The sequence below is a fragment of the Neoarius graeffei genome, chromosome 15 (assembly GCF_027579695.1).
Source record: "Neoarius graeffei isolate fNeoGra1 chromosome 15, fNeoGra1.pri, whole genome shotgun sequence".
Taxonomy (NCBI): domain Eukaryota; kingdom Metazoa; phylum Chordata; class Actinopteri; order Siluriformes; family Ariidae; genus Neoarius; species Neoarius graeffei.
This window is the reverse complement of record NC_083583.1, coordinates 24,705,523-24,726,454: the sequence shown is the minus strand read 5'-3', so window position 1 is coordinate 24,726,454 and position 20,932 is coordinate 24,705,523. Positions and strand designations below refer to the sequence as shown.

The following is a 20,932-nucleotide window of genomic DNA, read 5'->3' as shown; positions in this document are numbered from 1 at the left end:
ACTACATCCATAGTTTGCAAATGTACCACACTATGCTATATTATGCTATCCCATAATTCAGCTGGAGCCTCCAAATAACTGAAGTAGAAGAAGAAGAATTCCCTTGGGGAAAATAAAAGAAGATGGCTATCTGAAGTGAAGCCAATTTTGCAGCAGTGTATTAGGAATTATTGAAATATTTCTGCCATTGCAGAAATATATACAGTGCTGTGCAAAAGTCTTAGGCACCCTATTTATTGTTTTTTTCATACAAACTTTGTTATAGATTTCTATTTTATGACGTCTACATTATCGAGTCAGTACAAAAACATTTTAGAGTTCCAAATATTCGTTTTCCAGCACAAAATTAAATGTTACGGGGGGAGTTTGTATCTGAGCAGCATATTACAACCCCGATTCCAAAAAAGTTGGGACAAAGTACAAATTGTAAATAAAAACGGAATGCAATGATGTGGAAGTTTCAAAATTCCATATTTTATTCAGAATAGAACATAGATGACATATCAAATGTTTAAACTGAGAAAATGTATCATTTAAAGAGAAAAATTAGGTGATTTTAAATTTCATGACAACAACACATCTCAAAGTTGGGACAAGGCCATGTTTACCACTGTGAGACATCCCCTTTTCTCTTTACAACAGTCTGTAAACGTCTGGGGACTGAGGAGACAAGTTGCTCAAGTTTAGGGATAGGAATGTTAACCCATTCTTGTCTAACGTAGGATTCTAGTTGCTCAACTGTCTTAGATCTTTTTTGTCGTATCTTCCGTTTAATGATGCGCCAAATGTTTTCTATGGATGAAAGATCTGGACTGCAGGCTGGCCAGTTCAGTACCCGGACCCTTCTTCTACGCAGCCATGATGCTGTACCGGTAATTGATGCAGTATGTGGTTTGGCATTGTCATGTTGGAAAATGCAAGGTCTTCCCTGAAAGAGACGACGTCTGGATGGGAGCTCGTACATTGCTCTAGAACCTGGATATACCTTTCAGCATTGATGGTGTCTTTCCAGATGTGTAAGCTGTCCATGCCACATGCACTAATGCAACCCCATACCATCAGAGATGCAGGCTTCTGAACTGAGCGCTGATAACTCGGGTCGTCCTTCTCCTCTTTAGTCCGAATGACACGGCGTCCCTGATTTCCATAAAGAACTTCAAATTTTGATTCGTCTGACCACAGAACAGTTTTCCACTTTGCCACAGTCCATTTTAAATGAGCCTTGGCCCTGAGAAGACGTCTGCGCTTCTGGATCATGTTTAGATACGGCTTCTTCTTTGAACTATAGAGTTTTAGCTGGCAACGGCAGATGGCACGGTGAATTGTGTTCACAGATAATGTTCTCTGGAAATATTCCTGAGCCCATTTTGTGATTTCCAGTACAGAAGCATGCCTGTATGTGATGCAGTGCCGTCTAAGGGCCCGAAGATCACGGGCACCCAGTATCGTTTTCCGGCCTTGACCCTTACGCACAGAGATTCTTCCAGATTCTCTGAATCTTTTGATGATATTATGCACTGTAGATGATATGTTCAAACTCTTTGCAATTTTACACTGTCGAACTCCTTTCTGATATTGCTCCACTATTTGTCGGTGCAGAATTAGGGGGTTTGGTGATCCTCTTCCCATCTTTACTTCTGAGAGCCGCTGCCACTCCAAGATGCTCTTTTTATACCCAGTCATGTTAATGACCTATTGCCAATTGACCTAATGAGTTGCAATTTGGTCCTCCAGCTGTTCCTTTTTTGTACCTTTAACTTTTCCAGCCTCTTATTGCCCCGTCCCAACTTTTTTGAGATGTGTTGCTGTCATGAAATTTCAAATGAGCCAATATTTGGCATGAAATTTCAAAATGTCTCAATTTCGACATTTGATATGTTGTCTATGTTCTATTGTGAATACAAGATCAGTTTTTGAGATTTGTAAATTATTGCATTCCGTTTTTATTTACAATTTGTACTTTGTCCCAACTTTTTTGGAATCGGGGTTGTACATAAGAGAGCACTTTTCAGATTAAAAAAGAAAACATAATGAAGACTGTTTTGGTGCAAAATTAAGAAGCGAGTATGACAGTCAAAGTGTGCAGAAGAACTGTGGCTGGTTCTGTAAGATGCTCAGTAAAACCTACAGCTCATTTCCTTATAAAACTGCACTCATTGTCGCTGAGACTACTATTTTTATTTTTAAAGCAAAAGGTCGTCTCACACCAAATATTGACTTTGTTTCATTTATTATGGCTTACTGCATACTGTTTATGGTATTTTTTTTTTTATGTTGAAGCATTTAATTTCATTATTTTAAGCCATTTTTGGTCTACAACATTTCTTTTCATGTGCCTAAGACTTTTGGACAGGACTGTACATTTTTTTATTTTCATGGCATACGTGAGTATACGTCATCTGTGAAGACCCAGTTCAGAGGACAGGTAAGATGGTGGCGGAGTATGTCTGAATTGTGTCCTTACTACTCACTCGCATACTCATAGAACTTACTATAGTAACGGTTGGGTAGTAGGTACCTATCAATCGTTACTACATACTGAGTATTCAGATGCAGCACATACGTTCAGTACAAGTCAGATTTTCCAATGGGATATTTAGCATTTCCTGTTTTTTTAAACGAAGCCAGCAAAATCACTGCTGTGACATGTTTTGTACTTTGATCAGTCTTAGCAGTCATCATATTATAAAACTGTGGCCTGCAGTCCAGATGTGGAGCCAGCAAAGTATGTGAGCATTGAACCAAAGCGGCTACTTGAAAATGACTGTAGTAGTAGCAGTGCCAATTATACAATAAACCTTTTTTTTCCAAAAGAATAAAAAAAAAAGCTGTTTGTTATTCAACAACTCGAGTTTTCTAAACACAAACTGCCATGGCTTCCGCAGCAGATCCTCTGTTGTCTCATCCACAATCACGTATGTTTAGGTTAACGTAGGGCGGCCTTGGGCTGAAGTGCCCTTGAGCAAGGTACCTAACCCCGACTGCTCCCCAGGCGCTGTAGTGTGGCTGCCCACTGCTCTGGGTGTGTGCGCGTGTGTGTTCACTGCTTCAGATGGGTTAAATGCAGAGGATGAATTTCACTGTGCTTGAAGTTTTGCATGTGACAAATAAAGGGTTCTTCTTCTTCTTTACGTAACTTAACAGAAGTCAGCTCACTGAGAAAGGAAAGAGTTTTCACAGACTTTCATTTCCTCTCTCTGGTCTGATTAGTGATGTGACGACATACTGCAGCTTGTAAAATAAATGTTTTGCATTACAGGCATTTAGCAGAGGCTCTTATCCAGAGTGACGTATAATGTACCCAGAGCAGCCTGGGGTTAGGTGCCTTGCTCAAGGGCACTTCAGCCATTCCTGCTGGTCCAGGGAATCAAACCAGCAACCTTTTGGTCCCAAAGCTGCTTCTCTAACCAGTAGTCCATGGCTTCCCCAATCAAGTTTCAACAGAAAACTATGCATTTATTCTGCACTTCAAATTAGGTGTTTCATGTGTTCACGGTCTGTGGCACGAATCAAAATTGATAATGTGAAGCACCATTGAGCAAATCAAACCACTTTGAATTGATGTGTTAAACTGATTCATTTATAATCATGAATCTGTCACTAATAGTTAATGGTTAAAAGGTATTTGATATCACCATTCAGTCATATTTTAGTTAGCTGCTTATCTGAAAATTGTGCAGCTGGACCTTCATAAATTTGATCTAAATAACATCTGTATTTACTCAGTAATTCTCTACTCCTCTCTCCATCAGTTCCCCCAGTGATTATAAAGTTGGAGGAGCCTGAACGCAGACACCACACTTGCATCGAGTTCACCGTGCGAGGTTTCCCTCATCCCACGCTGCAGTGGTTCCACAAAGGCCGCGAGATTCAGGCCCCATACATCCACACTGAAATAGAGATTTACCGGGATTATGTGGAAGGTTGCCTGAATTTTGAAAACCCTACACACCACGATAATGGGAACTACACACTGGTGGCCACCAACTCACTTGGCTCAGCCACCAAAACTGTCTTCGGACATTTCCTGGATGCACCGCCGTTTTTGGATGAAGATGGTAGGCTTTTTATTTTGAAAATAGGTCTCACTTTTGACAGTGGCAGTGGTTAGTTGTTCATATACTATGTGAATAAAGCGATATAGTACAATATCAATCATTATTATACACACAGGACACTTTTTCGATGGAATAGAAACATGTATTCTATTCCCTTCTAGTGGATTTCATTAGTTTGGTTTGATAGCATACACTATTGTTAGCATATCGCTTATCCTAAGAGTATTACGTCACTCTACCCAATGGAGAATGAGGTTGAATATGGTTTATGATATTTCATGGTTGTCAAGACAACATGATGTCACACGTCGGAGATGTAAAACTTCCATGCTAGCGAGCGACTGTGACAATTTGTAAACAAACATGACTGCCAGGTTTGTTTAGTTAAATATGGAAGATTTTGAGAGAATTTTGAAAGAGAAAGATGCGTTGAACACCCAAAAGGAATGTATAATAATAATAATAATAATAATGGCTTTTTTCGTGGTATATCAGATATATTCCATTCAGCTTCGACTCATTTAATATCATGCTAGCTGAATGGAATATATCTGATATACCATGAAAAAAGCCAGCCAATATTATTTAAATATCAATACATATAGGTTGTTATCTTTATCTCATTTATTTAACATGTTTTTGTTTTGTCTCCTTTCTCTTTCTCTGCGGTAAAAGGAATTGTTGAGTATGGTGAGTGTTTCTTTGGCACTGAACATTTTCAGAATTGTGTGTCTCAGCAATTTAACAAATGAACTTTTTTTGACACTGTGATACTCTTTAAAATCTATTTAATGATCAGTATAATGGTGTTTCAAACAGTAAATGCAAGTCATTAACGAGCTATTCAGTGTTCCCTCATGTGTTACTATAGTCTTTATCTTCTAAATCAGATTTAAAAAAAAAAAAAATAAAGTTCTTCACTGCTGGTAACTAATCTGTCTAGAGTAAATGTGATAAATGACACATTTTCTATTATTCTGCCACAAATGTTGCAAATGAGTAAAAAGAAAATAATAGTAAATACTAAAATAGTATTAGCCTCTGTCCTGTCATCTGTCCGCCCATGCAAAGGAGGTTGATATGCCTTAAATCCATTCAATCCCTGCTTATTAAAAGCTGCTTGAGACTGGTGCACTACAAAATGTAAAACGGAGAGTGAAACTGAACAAATGATTTAAGCCCAGAGGAGGAAGGCCTGTGCTTCCTGTTAAAGCTGCATTGATATTACTTTTAACCCATGGTGCCTATTCCATTATTGGACAATTAATTAGCTTGGAATTACCCTTTGATCTCAAGTGCTGAACTCCCCAGACTACAAAATGCACTTCTCTCGAGCCACAATGAACCTCCGTCTAGGTTTGCATTGTACTTCCTTCCCTTTAATAAATCAGGTGCTCGTATTAATTTAAATAGCTTCCTGTGAGTTCACTTGAAGTCACGTGTGCATAAAATTATTCACGTTAAAGCTATACGGCCTTTCGATTTCATAAAATCAGTGAAATTTAGTTCCCTCTGAAATTTGGTCATTGTGATATATGTTTTATTTCTGTAATATCTAAAAAACCCAGGCCATTCTCTGGCTGGAAAGTTATTTAATTTGAGGGGATTAAAGCAAATAATGTGCATGAAATCGCTCGCTTTGCACAGTCAAGCAGACAGAGGAAGTCCGTGTGCGCATGCACAGGTTTACCTTCATCAGCTTCTTTTTCTTCATCTTTTGGGTTTTACAGCAGCTGGTATCCAGTGTCACATTAGTGCCATCTACAGGTTTACTTTGACCGTGCACTGACAGTTCCATCATTCTGTCGCTAAATGAACAGCTGATCACACCGAGGTGCTCGCTGACCGCCGATATTTATTAGTTTGGTCCTGCATTTCCTTTCCTTCCCAACATAAGTTTTCTTCTCGCTTTCCGTTACTGTAGTCAATCTTTCATGTTTCATTCGTATCCTCCATTTTCCTCTCCTGTTTCAAATTTGTATCCCGCAATGCCTTGCACGAACGGGGAAAGCCCACCACGTGATGCATGACATAGCATCTTGAATTGGGTCATGGTGAAGCAGGAAAAAATAGCAGAGAATTTAGGGCCACATGGCCCTAAATTCATTAATTGTTCCATTTAAAAAAAAACTAATAAAATTGGAAGTCTGTGATTCGAATTCAGTAGCTTTCGGTCCATTAAACAAAAATAATTGGGTGTCAGGAAAATTATTTTTATGGCCTACACTTGAAGAATCTGAAAGGCAGTCTACCGTTAATACCATAACATTTCCTTGCTATATAATGAAGTCAAGTCAGTTTATTTGTATAACACTTTTAAACAATAGACAGTGTCACAAAGCAGCATTACAGAGAAATATAGATTTTAAAACAAAAGGACAACGCCAGATATCATTTGCATATTGTTTCTTGACACCATTTAAGAGCCTGCTTTTTTTTTTCTCTATAAGACACCACACCTGGGAACGATGTGAACAGGCCAGATGAGGACTCATTTGGGGTGAGACGCGTGTTACATTTATGTGTTACATTTAATTACAGCTCAGCTCTGTTAACTATTCTTTCCTACTCACACCCCAAGCATTTCTATATTCTGCTCTGCATTAACGCCATGCTGTTCTTAATTACCCGCTCCACTGCTCCCTCTGTTCCTGTAGATGTCTATAGCCGTCGGATTGGCTGCTTTTGGCTGCGTGTTTCTCATTGTGATGTTTGTGCTGATCAACAAGTACGGCAGACGCAACAAATACGGAATGAAGGGTAAGAGGAACTTGGCTTGTTTTATTTGCGCTAAAGCAGATCACCTCTGTGTCATATTTGGAAATAAAGAACATCCATTTCTTATACTTCTGTAAAAGGGTTCTAGTAGGCAAGGCGTGTTAAGTGGCTGAAAAGAAAGCCTTCAAGAGCTGAAGCATGCTTACATATATCAGAGATGATTAACAGTTATTCCATGAAATCGAGTTGTACATGAGCTGATCAGCCATGTACGACAAGATTGAGTGGAAAAATTGTTTTATTATATCCACATTCAATGGATTTTGAGAAACAGAGCATTTTTATTTTTGGTAAATTCAGTAAATAAAAACTTTACACAATGTCCAACAAAACCGTTTCTGCTTAGGCAGACTTCTTAAAAACCTACCGATGGCTGCACGGAATTGCCTTTACGGTAGTGTTGTTTTTTTTTGTAGAAAGTCCTATCTTGCTGTCATGCTGAGGTATAGAATAGCTTTAGACATTTATTTAATTCTTCCTAGGACATTTTGGTGATGTAATTTATAAACTTCTTAGAGCTTTTGAACCAGTCTAAAAAAAAATCAACAAATTTTAATGCAAAAAGATGAAGAATGTAAACAAACTGGCAAAATGACAGTAGCAATTTGTGAAAAATGCGATAATAATTCTTGAAAAATAAAAAAGATACGTTCTTACCATCAAATACTTTCATTCTATATTTTGTTACTTTTTTTTGTATTTTTGGAGGTTTTGTTTTCGAGTAGAGTTTTTATTTTGTCCTCAATTGGTGCACGCTCTGCCATTTTCTTTTTCTCTACTCACAGTGTATGAGCTGATAGCCTAGTAGGAGAGTAGCCAATAAGAGCACGGCAGTGAATGAGGATATAATAATAAAAAGGTTATACAGACTGTTTCAAAAAAATTTGATATAATTTCACAATCTAATAACTTTGCCAATTCTCATTCAATTGACCTCAAATTTTAACCGCATGTTGGGAAACAGGTCAAAATTTTATGTTTAATGTTATCTTTTTTGGTATAGAAATGCCACTTACTGGAAAAGAAAAGTCATTTTGTGTGTTAGAGTACGCTTGAACACAGTCGAACAAGACTGTGCAGCATGCATTTATGAGAATTCTATAAACATGCACCAACTGCAATGCAGATTTGGACATGGCACAAAAAGTTCAAAGAGGAAGGCTGTCTGTGTGTTTGTGTCTCAGGCGGCACGCATATTGAAAATTTGTGAAATCATTCATGGAATCTACATAATTTGAATGAAAAATTCAAAGTTTTGAGGAATAAATCTTATATTGCTCAACGTTAAGCCTGTTCAGTTTCATTTGCCTAGACTATGTAGTTTCTGGGATATTTACAGTGGATATAAAAAGTGTACACATCCTGTTAAGATGACAGGTTTTTCTGATGTAAAAAAATGAGACCACGATAAATAATTTCAAAACTTTTCCCACCTTTAATGTGACCTATAACCTGTACAATTCAATTGAAAAACAAATAAATCTGTTAGGGGGAAAAACAAAAAATAAAGTACAATAAGCTGGTTGCATAAGTGTGCACACCCTTAAACTAATACTTTGTTGAAGCACCTTTTGATTTAATTACAGCATTCAGTCTTTTTGGGTTCACACCTGCCATCAATTAAAATGACTCTGATTAACCCCAAATAAAGTTCAGACATTTACTCAGTTGCATCCTCCAGCAAAAGCCAGGGTTCACAGAGAGCTTACAAAGCGTCAAAGGGATCTCATTGTTGAAAGGTATCAGTCAGGAGAAGGGTACAAAAACATTTCCACAGCGTTAGATATACCATGGAGCACAGTGAAGACAGTCATCGAGAAGTGGAGAAAATATGGGACAACAGTGACATTACCGAGAACTGGACGTCCCTCCAAAATTGATGAAAAACAAGACGAAAACTGGTCAGGGAGGCTGCCAAGAGGCCTACAGCAACACTGAAGGAGCTACAGGAATTTCTGGCAAGTACTGGTTGTGTACTACATGTGACAACAATCTCCCGTATTCTCCATATGTCTGGATTATGAGGTAGGGTCAAAGAAAAACATCCAGGCCCGGCTAAATTTTGAAAAAAAAAAAACCCATCAACTCTCCCAAAAGCATGTGGGAAAATGCGTTATGGTCTGATGAAACCAAGGTTGAACTTTTTGGCCACAATTCCAAAAGGTATGTTTGGCTCAAAAACAACACTGCGCATCACCCAAAGAACACCATACCCACGGTGAAGCATGGTGGTGGCAGCATCATGTTTTGGGGTTGTTTCACTTCAGCTGGAACAGGGGCTTTAGTCAAGGTGGAGGGAATTATGAACAGTTCTAAATACCAGTCAGTTTTGGCCCAAAACCTTCAGGTGTCTGCTAGAAAGCTGAAGATGAAGAGGAATTTCATCTTTCAGCACAACAATGACCCCAAAAAAGTTTTGGAACGGCCCAGCCAGAGCCCAGACTTAAATCCAATTGAAAATCTGTGGGGTGGCCTGAAGAGGGCTGTGCACAAAAGATGCCCTTGCAATCTGACAGATTTGGAGCACTTTTGCAAGGAAGAGTGGGCAAATATTGCCAAGTCTAGATGTGGCAGGCTGATAGACTCTGAGCCAAAAAGACTGAATGCTGTAATTAAATCAAAAGGTGCTTCAACAAAGTATTAGTTTAAGTGTGTGCACACTTTTGGAACCAGCTTATTGTACATTTTTTTAATGCTTTCCCCCTCACAGATTTGTTTGTTTTTCAGTTGAATTGTACATGTTATAGGCCACATTAAAGGTGGGAAAAGTTTTGAAATTATTTATCGTGGTCTCAGGTTTTTCTGATGTAAAAAAATAATAATTTTAACGGGGTGTGTACACTTTTTATATCCACTGTACATCTCAAATAATATCGTATTTTTTTTTTTAAACACCCTGTATTTCATTCAAAATAGAGCCCAGAAATCAAACTTACCAAAGATTTCTCCTTCCATTCCAATCTATTGCTGTTTGGAAAATGCTGAATGTTTTCACGTTTTGCGATGTGCAATTTAGATTGTGCAATTTAGATTGTGTTCAGGCTTAGTTTTTGATCTGTGGCACAGCATCTTATTGACTCAGGTGGCCTGGTTTGGTGAAGGAAGATGGTTCTTCATGCACAGTCTTACCCAATTTCCTTAGGTTTACATTTAACCTTATGGTAATATCACAGCTTGCACCTAGGTGATTGCTGAGTGGCTGCTGGATTAAGAGGCTTGATGAAAAATGGCTCTGGAATTATGGATGCATATGTGGTGATTTATTAAGTTGAGTACCACTGTTTGAAAGATTATTGTGACAATATTTCATCTTAAAAGAATGTCTTGGACCACAGGTTGCCAACCCTGCTCCTGGATTATTTCCTGTCCTGTACATGTTTCTGTTTTTTACTTAAACTCAGTAAAGTGTGTTTTTTTAGCTGATTACACTGCCGTTCAAAAGTTTGGGGTCACCCAGACAATTTTGTGTTTTCCATGAAAAGTCACACTTTTATTTACCACCATAAGTTGTAAAATGAATAGAAAATATAGTCAAGACATTTTTCTGGCCATTTTGAGCATTTAATCGACCCCACAAATGTGATGCTCCAGAAACTCAATCTGCTCAAAGGAAGGTCAGTTTTATAGCTTCTCTAAAGAGCTAAACTGTTTTCAGCTGTGCTAACATGATTGTACAAGGGTTTTCTAATCATCCATTAGCCTTCTGAGGCAATGAGCAAACACATTGTACCATTAGAACACTGGAGTGAGAGTTGCTGGAAATGGGCCTCTATACACCTATGGAGATATTGCACCAAAAACCAGACATTTGCAGCTAGAATAGTCATTTGCCACATTAGCAATGTATAGAGTGGATTTCTGATTAGTTTAAAGTGATCTTCATTGAAAAGAACAGTGCTTTTCTTTCAAAAATAAGGAAATTTCAAAGTGACCCCAAACTTTTGAACGGTAGTATAGGTGAATCAGTTGTCTTGAGAAAGTGGAAATGCTAAAATGTCCAAGACGGGATACTCTAGGATAGGGACTGTTACTTATCGAGCTTGTGTATAGTCAAATCGATTCATAAAATGGTTGTACACACATTCTGTCAAGAGTTTCCTTATTTATCAGGTTTATCTTTGGTCTATCTGTATGATCAAACATATCTGGTCTGAGTGTGTGTAACTTTGACCATAATATATTTACAAAATGCTTGATTTGCTGTTAAATAATCAAAAATAACTATACTCAGTCATTTTCATTATCATCCTTCGGCATCACAGACTGGGTTGTTTTGCACAATACAGTAGATTGCCACAAAGCGCGGTCCCCCATAACTAGCTTCAAATCCTCTATTTTGATTTCTGTGTCCTTTGATAAATAATTTTAGCAAGTATAGAAGGTAGATGTAATAACAATCAAAAGGAGAAAATAACACTGATAACCCAGCATATGCTCATAAACTTCAAATTTAAATATACATGTAGATAATAAGGTTTAGTGTCAACATGTACTGTAATTTGTAAATATGCATCAGAATACAAAGCTGTGGATCTTTAACAGCTTATTAGGCCTTCATTTGCATGAAAGAGGCAGCATAAAACACTGACCTGGATGCAAACTCTTTTGCCAGATGAATTACATGCCTGTTTTGATCAAAGTCTTTTTGATATCATCATACTTTAAAAAAAAAAAAGGTATTATAAGGTTAGGGCGGCACGGTGGTGTAGTGGTTAGCACTGTCGGCCCACAGCAAGAAGGTTCTGGGTTTGAGCCCAGTGGCCGATGGGGCCTTTCTGTGTGGAGTTTGCATGTTCTCCCCGTGTCTGCATAGTTTTCCTCCGGGTGCTCCAGTTTCCCCCACAGTCCAAAGACATGCAGGTTAAGCTAATTGGTGGCTTTAAATTGACCGTAGGTGTGAATGGCTGTTTGTATCAGCCCTGCGATGACCTGGTGACTTGTCCAGGGTGTACCCTGCCTCTCACCCATAGTCAGCTGGGATCAGCTCCAGTTTACCCTGCACAGAATAAGTGCTTATGGATAATGAATGGATTATAAGGTTATTTCATATCCATATTAAAACATATCAGATGCAATGTTACATATTTTGGTAGTCTGCTGATCTTTTAGCATTTTGTTTCCATAAAATAACGATTTGCTTGTTTGAGCAGGATGGAAACTTGGTTCACTTCTATTTATAAATGAAGTTTTAATTAAATCTGACTGCAGTTAAGTCTAAGCTATTCAAGATCGAAAAATAATAGAAGCCGAAACAGAGTTCACATAATTGCCTGCAAGTGAAACTGGAAAACAGTTTTGTTTGTTCGCTGATTATGGCCTTAAACAGCTTTTTAACATTTAGCATATGCTCCCATAGCTGTCTTTTTATTTAAGGCGTTACTGAAATGTATATTTTTTTCTCCTGTCCATGTTCACTTCTTTCCCTAGATCTTGGATTGCTCTTAGGTGGGGTTTACATTAGACCGTATCAGCGGATCATCAGATTAATGTTTTTAAAACGATTAGTGTGCACACAGCAACACCAATACACGATTCGCGTGCACACAGCAACACCAATACACGGATACGCTCGGCTCCGCAGGCATCCTGCGCTCCAAATCACTTCGCCCTGAACAGTGAGTGCCCTCTGGAGGGTGCGCACTCCGGCCCTGCGCAGCTCACAGAGCGCGCGAGTATAGCGCACGAGCAGTGATTCGGAACTGAGCCGCTGTGTGTGTGATCCCAGTGCATATCACTTACCACTTGCAAGTGGAAGGATGGCAAGCCTAAAGACAATCATAACTACACAATGGGCAGTATTTGCATCAGTATTTGCAGTATTTTCATACTTTTATACTCTTTAATGAAAGGTGATACAAGGCGGAAGTCCGCGCCGTTTTTCAGCAGTCGCGTCACATGACCAACGCCAGCGAATCAGGAAGGTGGATGTCACAGTGACGTTGTCCAATGACGACGCCAGCTAGAGCTCAGCACAGCGTATCCGCGTATTCTCAATGTTTACACAGCACCGGACCAGACACGATCTGGATTGAATACGTGGACCCTGGCGGATTCCCGTTTCCCGGCGTTTCCAGGCGTTTTAATGTAAACGGACAGTGCATCCGCGAAGAAAACGAGACAGATATGGTCTAATGTAAACTTGGCCTTAGATTTCTCTTCCTCAGATCTTGGATAGGCTCCTTTTATTGGCTCACACTTGTTGTTTATCACAACACCTGCATAAATTAGGGTGATTTTCATATACATGAGATGGATAGGAGGGTAAATTGGGACATCTTGTATGTATATACACTCACCGGCCACTTTAATAGGAACTTGTTCTTGATTCTAAGATTCCTGTTCTTGGCTGCAGGAGTGGAACCCAATGTGGTCTTCTGCTGTTGCATGCTGAGATGCTTTTCTGCTCACCACGGTTGTAAAGATTGATTATATGAGTTACTATATCCTTCCTGGCAGCTCTGGCCACTTTCCTCTGATCTCTCTTATCAGCAAGATGTTTCTACCCACAGAACTGTCGTTCGCTCAGTGTTTTTTGTTTTTCGCACCATTCTGTGTAAACTCTAGAGACTGTTGTGTGTGCAAACTCCAGGAGATCAGCAGCTTCTGAAACCAGTCCATCTGGCTCAAACCAACACCCATGCCACTCACAGAGATCACATTTTTTTCCCATTCTGATATTTGAAGTGAACATTAACTGAAGCTCTTGAATTGCGTGTGCATGATTTTATGCATTGTGCTGCTGTCAAAATTGGCTGATTAGATAACTGTTTAAAACAGCAGGTGTATGGATGTACCTAATAAAGTGGCTGGGGTGTGTGTAATTTTAAATGTTTTATGCACATTTAAATTCATTGACTAGTAGGTGGAAGCATGCTTCTAAATTTGCATTCAGATCACCACATTTTTTCAGGCTGAAAATATTGCATTTTAAAGGGGACAGACTATATGTGCTTAGTCTATTCAGCCAGACTGTGGCTAGAGAGTCTGTTCATTTCAGTCACTAAACATGGCCAAGAACCACCCATATTTACAGAAAGGAGGCCTTTCGACATACACTGCAAAGAACAACCACCGACCTTTCCCTGAGCCCATTGGCAAACACACCTCGTTCACTCAAAGTGTTTCAAATGAAACTCTTGAATAGCTTTTAAAGACAAGATACTGTGTGACTGTATTGTATTGTGAAATGCTCCCAGGGCTGAGGTGTTCAGAAGTTATTTCCCCCCATCACAAACAAATGCATATAAATAAGTGTGTGCAGGCAGCCAATCAGATTAAAACTTTCAAGAACCTGAAGCTTGTAGCCAGATAAGTGCACATTGCATATACACTGGCTGAGTCATGGTTGAGAGTAAAATGTAATAAAAAAAACTTACTGTATGTCCCCAGAGAGCTACTCAATAAAAATGGCAAACCTCAGATGTGCGAATTGTATGAAAATAATCTTTTAAAAAAAGAAGAAGAAAGTTTAGCACCTGCTTTCTCTCAATATGAGCAACAATCTTTGTCTGAGATTTTCTCATAAAAGAATAAGAGGACATTTCAGTGCCTCCTTTATGATCCATCCATCCATCCATCCATCCATCCATCCATCCATCCATCCATCCATCCGTCTTCTACTGCTTATCCGGATCCGGGTCATGGGGGTAGCAGCCTAAGCAGAGCAGCCCAGACTTCCCTCTCCCCGGCCACCTCCACCAGCTCTTCCGGGGGAATACCGAGGCATTCCCAGGCCAGCCAAGAGATGTAATCTCTCCAGCGCATCCTGGGTCTGCCCCAGGGTCTCCTCCCTGTGGGGCACACCCAGAAAACCTCCCTTGGGAGGCATCCAGGGGTCATCCTAACAAGGTGCCCAAACCACCTCAATTGACTCCTTTCGATGTGGAGGAGCAGCGGTTCTACTCCGAGTATCTCCCAAATGACCAAGCTTCTCACCCTGTCTCTAAGGGAGAGCCCAGCCACCCTGCAGAGAAAACTCATTTCTACAGCTTGTATCCACGATCTCATTCTTTCGGTCACTACCCATAGCTCGTGACCACAGGTGAGAGTGGGAATGTAGATGGACCAGTAAATTGAGAGCTTTGCCTTTTGGTTCAGCTCTCTCTTTACCACAACAGACCGGTTTAGTGTCCGCATCACTGCTGACGCTGCCCTGATCTTTCTGTCCAACTCCTTCTCCCCCTTACCCTCACTCATGAACAAAACCCCAAGATACTTAAACTCCTTCACTTTAGGTAGCAACTCCCCCCTGACCTGGAGTAGGCACTCCACCTGTTTCTGGCTGAGTGCCATAGCCATGGACTTGGAAGTGCTGATCCTCATCCCAGCCACTTCACACTCAGCTGCAAACCGTCCTAGTGCATGCTGTAAGTCACAGATTGATGGAGCCAACAGGACCATGTCATCTGTAAAAAGCAGAGATGTGATTCTGATGCCACCAAACCAAACACCCTCCGCCCCTTGGCTGTGCCTAGAAATTATGTCCGTAAAAGTTATGAACAGAACCGGTGACCAAAGACAGCCCTGGCAGAGTCCAAAATGCACTGGGAACAAGTCCGACTTACTGCCGGCAATGCGAACCAAACTCCTGCTCCAGTCATACAGGGACTGAATGGCCTGCAGTAGTGGGCCCTGAACCCCATACTCCCGAAGCACCCCCCCCCCACACACACACAGGGCACCACAAGGGACACGGTCGTAAGCCTTCTCCAGGTCCACAAAACACATGTAGACCAATTGGGCAAACTCCCATGCACCCGCCAGTACCCTTGCAAGGGTAAAGAGCTGGTCCAGTGTTCCACGACCAGGACGAAAACCGCATTGTTCCTCCTGAATCTGAGGTTCGACTATCAACTGGACTCTCCTCTCCAGCACCCCAGCATAGACTTTCCCAGGGAGGCTGAGAAGTGTGATCCCCCTATAGTTGGAACACACTTTCCGGTCCCTCTTTTTAAAAAGGGGGACCACCACCCCAGTCTGCCAATCCAGAGCCACTGCCCCTGACCTCCACGCAATGTTGAAGAGGTGTGTCAGCCAAGACAGCCCAACAACATCCAGTGCCTTCAGGAACTCAGGACGAACCTCATCCACCCCCAGAGCCCAGCCACTGAGAAGCTTTTCAACCACCTTGGCAACCTCAGCCCCCGTGCTAGGCAAGTCCTCCCAAGCACCCTCAGACTCTGCGTCCTCCTCAGATAACATGAAGGTGGGATTGAGGAGATCCTCAAAGTATTCCTTCCACCGTTGGATGATGTCCCCAGTTGAGGTCAACAGCACTCCATCCTTGCTGTAAACAGTAGGGACAGAGCACTGTTTTCCTTTCCTGAGCCGCCGGACAGTTTGCCAGAATCTCTTCGAGGCCGACTGAAAGTCACTTTCCATGGCCTCTCCGAACTCCTCCCACACCCGAGTTTTTGCTTCAGTGACTGTCAGAGATGCATTCCGCTTGGCCCTTTGGTATCTGTCAACTGCCTCTGGAGACCCACAGGCTAACCAAGCCCGATAGGACTCCTTCAGCTTGACGGCTCCCCTCACCACAGGTGTCCACCAGCGGGTTCAGGAATTACCGCCACGACAGGCACCAACAACCTTGCAGCCACAGCTCTGCATGGCCACCTCATCAACGGAGGTGCGGAACATGGTCCACTTGGACTCAACGTCCCCATCCTCCCCCGGTATGCAGTTGAAGCTCTGCCGGATGTGACAGTTGAAGGTTCGATGGACGGGAGCCTCCGCCAGATGTTCCCAGCATACCCTCACTACTTGTTTGGGCCTGCCTGGTCTGTCCGGCCTCCTCCTCCACCATCTGATCCAGCTCGCCACCAGGTAGTGATCAGTTGACAGCTCTGCTCCTCTCTTCACCTGAGTGTCCAAGACATACAGTCATAGATCAGATGAAATGACGACAAAGTCAATCATCGATCTGCGGCCTAGGGTGTCCTCGTGCCACGTGCACTTATGGACACCCTTATGCTCGAACATGGTGTTCGTTATGACCAAACCGTGCATGGCACAAAAGTCCAACTGAACACCACTCGCGTTCAGATCAGGCAGGCCGTTCCTCCCAATCACACCCCTCCAGGTCTCACTGTCATTGCCCACATGAGCATTGAAGTCCCCCAGTAAAACAATGGAGTCCCCTCATGGTGCACTGTCTAGCACCCCACTCAAGGACTCCAAGAAGGCCGGGTACTCCGAACTACCATTTGGCGCATAAGCGCAAATGATAGTCAGCGACCGTTCCCCAACCCGAAGGCACAGGGAAACGACCCTCTCATTCACTCGGGAGAACTCCAATGTTAGCGTGCCAAACTGGGGGGCTACCAATAGCCCAGAAAAAACAGGTATCCGAGTACCCTTGCCTGGACCAGGGATACCGGGGCCCCACCCTGGAGCCAGGCCTGGGGGAGGGGCTCATCGGCGAATGCCAGGTGGTCGGAACATTGATAATATTAATTGCTTTTTAAAACCTTAGAAAAAAACAGGACAATATGAAAGTAATCTCGAGCAAAGTTAGTTGTTGCTTGGCTTATCTCGGCAAACCTTCATCCATCCACTTTTTCATTATCTTGAAGAAAGCTGTATGAAATTAGCTTCACTGTTATTTAACTTTAAATCAAAGTCCTTCCCATGCCATGTGGCGTATAGGGCGGCACCAATCTCCTTAGCCCTCGGCCTCTTGTCTATTACATAGCTAGGGTTACAGTGGGGGGCTGGTCATCTGGTAACCGCGAGAGTCTAACTCCCCACTCACATCTGTATTGCAGCGTGCCTTGCCAGATGGCAGTAGGTACCATTTTTATGATGGTCTTTGGTATGACCCGACCGCGAGTAGAACTCGCGATCTCCCGATCGAGAGGCAGACACGCTAACCACTAGGCCAACTCACAGGATTATTTACCTTATTTGCCTAATATTTGCCTTATTGTATATATATATATATATATATATATATATATATATATATATATTTATTATTATTATTATTATTATTATTTTTTTTAAAGGCTGTTATTTAGCTTATTTGCCTTTTTTTGCACCCATCAGATACAATTATTTCACAGATTGTGACATATTCCCATTCAATCTGCAGAATATGAGCTCCTCCTTTGTGTTTTAAGTGGAATGCCTCATTATACTGCACTTCATCACGATCGACAAGGTTGAAGAGCCATAAAAGAGGCGGTGTTCAAACTGTGACGTTAATATGGGTCATTTTTCAGCATCCCTTCACTCCAATAATAGACCTATTTGTACTGTTTTTTCACATCAGCTGGAGGTTTTAGGCAGTCATTACCCAAGGCTGTATGAAGACGATTTGTGCCCATCTCTGGCGATCTGGGGCTCTGTTTCTGATGACTGGAGTTGATCACAGCCTATTTCTAGGTGCCAAAGATAATCACAATGTGTACACAGGGTGTGTGGCAGTGTTTTATTTCTGGTGAGACCCCCAGATTGCAATTAAATCACTGCAGAGTAGCATGCAGTTTTACATACGATCGATTTACCTGCCATTCAAACATGGCTGCTGTTTAGCATCTACGATTTTAATGATTGTGCTGCTACATTAATTCTCTTGCGCTGAGTGCCTGGGGGTTTGATTATAATAGCAGCTTGTATCTGAGTCATAAGACTAGAGAGGAAAAAAGGAGTCCATGCTTATCAATAACAATATTATCACTAAGATTATCCTTAGAAGGCTAAGTACAGGAAAATAAGTCTTGTTAAAGGGGTTCTTTTTCAGTGTAGCATTCATTTCTCACCTGACTTTTTTCAGGATATTTTATACAAGGTGTGTCTTGGAGATGAACTATACAAAATATTCTTAGTTTAAACACTTTTGATAGCATAGCGCTGTTAAATTCTGTGACAGCAGTGCCGGCTGTAATTCAACTATATTATTTCTTATCAGCAACTCATTCAAAGGGACTTGCATGGCCACAACATAATGTAAGGCTAATAATTATTATATCCACATTCACTGGATATGAGCAATTGCGTGCTCTGATTGGCTACTCTACTACTAGGATATCAGCTCATATACCATGAGTAGAGAAAAACAAAATGGTGGCGCATGTTCCTGAACCAACCAAGGACGAAATAAAAACTCTCCTCGAAACCCCCCCCCCCCCCCCCAAAAAAAAAGGAATGAAAATATTTGATGGTAAGAACATATCTTTTTATTTTTCAAGAATTATTATTATAACATTTTTCACAAATTGCTACTGTCATTTCACCAGTTTGTTTACATTCTAAATGGAAATTATTTTGTCAGATGTTTTGTATAAAGTTTTTATTTATCGAATTTGCAAAAAACAAAAATGCTCTCTTTCTCAAAATCCAGTGACTATGGATAGAATAAAAGTTATTCCACTCAATGTTATCGTACATGGCTTATAGTCAACTCAGTGCTACGTGCCTCGTAAGCTGTCAGCTCATGTACGACTTGATTTTGTGGAATAACTGTTAAATAGATTAAAAGCAATCAAAACAACCAGAGGCAAATTGCTATAGTATAAGAGTAGTAAACCACTTCAGAATATAACGCCATCTTTGCTTTGCATCAAGCCGCATCACACCACTCCATCATTTGTTGTTTTCCTATAACAGCATGTCACATGTTGTTAGACAAATATGCTTCAGTCAGAATTATGTTTGAATCAGCATCTTAACTACATCACCTTGTATGCATATAAAAATGTTAGCAATAGAAATGTATGTTACCTCCATGTTTACTGTTAGAAAGCTGTATAGTTCATTTAATTTAAAACAATATTGTATACAAAAACTTTATCTTTATGGGATTGTGCGTGCATGTGAGATGGTAACAGAAATATGTTATTTACCAGTTGGGAGGTCTGTATCATGAAATACCGTGACCGAGGTCTTGAAAGTACTGAGCGATGCCCTCTGGGCCGAGGTCAGTATTCAAGGCCGAGGTCACGGTATTTCACCATACGGACCAACCTTAAGATGGGAAATAATATATTTAGTTTTTTCTTCACCAAATTCTAACAGAAAACGAGAGCGCCCGTAAGGGAAAACCGAGGCGAGCCGCCATTTTGAATCCTTATTCATGGCTGTGATGCAAATTGCTTCCTCCTCAGTATACAAGTGCACTTCCATGGCAGGAAAAAACCTACATTTTGCCGCCTATGTAGTCCCCTATTTATACAAAATTGAGTCATTCAGGATTCAGCCATGTTTTTGCTTGGCGTTAGCAAGTTACAGGTTTTTAGCTTTCTCCTGAAATGTTTTCTTTTATTTCTTCTTCCTCAGGGTAGTAAAACTCGCTTTCACTTTGAACACTGTCATTATCACTATCCATGATGTAAAATTAATGCTATTTTCCTGAGAAATGCTGGCAAAAATTTATAAGATTTTTGATAATCTTATAAATAAATCTTATTAAAAAAAAGATAAATGTTGACAAAAAATGCTACTATGTTTGTTGTGAATGAGCGAGTCGCCAGAGGTCCGTAACCGGGGTCCGTAACTGGGGTTCGTACCATAGGATACGGACCCGCTCACCTGCCAATCAGAGCGCAGGATTTGATGGAAACCGCACCGCGAAAAAAAAAAAAAAAAGATGTTGAAGGATATGGTTAGCTGCTAAGGTGGGCTGCACAATTCGGCAGGATCGTTCAGATTAAGTCTAAACTTTGATTGTCCCATGGACTTAATTTGCCTCACTTTTCAAGGGGACATATTGCTGGGTTTCAGTCACGTGACTTTTCTTAGCGGTTTTACCAGAAGTGAAATAGCTGGTGGTCTAAACAGCTGCTGAAGTGCAAACAACTAGCAAGAAGTTATCAGAGTATACTTGTAATCTAGAAGCCACTGCTCGCTTTCGATATGTCCAAAAGATTGCTATGTGCAATGGAATCGACCCCTACAGTCTGGGAAAGAAGAATTTGTGATACGATCTCGCAAACTACCCTTCAGTCACGTTCCCCGACATCTCGAACTATCTGGTGTTGCAGACGTCCTTCTACACTGCAAAACAGATGAAAGCGTGGAAGAGTATGGAGGCTTACAACTTTTTTGTATGTGGCTGGGTAAAGGACCTCGGTATCAAGTTGCTGCTGAATGAATCC

At 40.9% G+C, this 20,932-nt stretch overlaps 1 protein-coding gene across 1 annotated transcript in view; it reads left to right on the top strand.

The window, feature by feature from the left end:
• The window catches only part of ntrk3b (neurotrophic tyrosine kinase, receptor, type 3b), a 324,652-nt gene that overhangs the window by 184,972 nt on the left and 118,748 nt on the right, over nt 1-20,932 (top strand). Inside the window, exons 8-11 of the mRNA XM_060941065.1 lie at nt 3,753-4,058; nt 4,734-4,754; nt 6,509-6,558; nt 6,716-6,818. Coding sequence (XP_060797048.1) covers nt 3,753-4,058; nt 4,734-4,754; nt 6,509-6,558; nt 6,716-6,818 — 480 coding nt within the window. The remainder of the gene's footprint in view (nt 1-3,752; nt 4,059-4,733; nt 4,755-6,508; nt 6,559-6,715; nt 6,819-20,932) is intronic.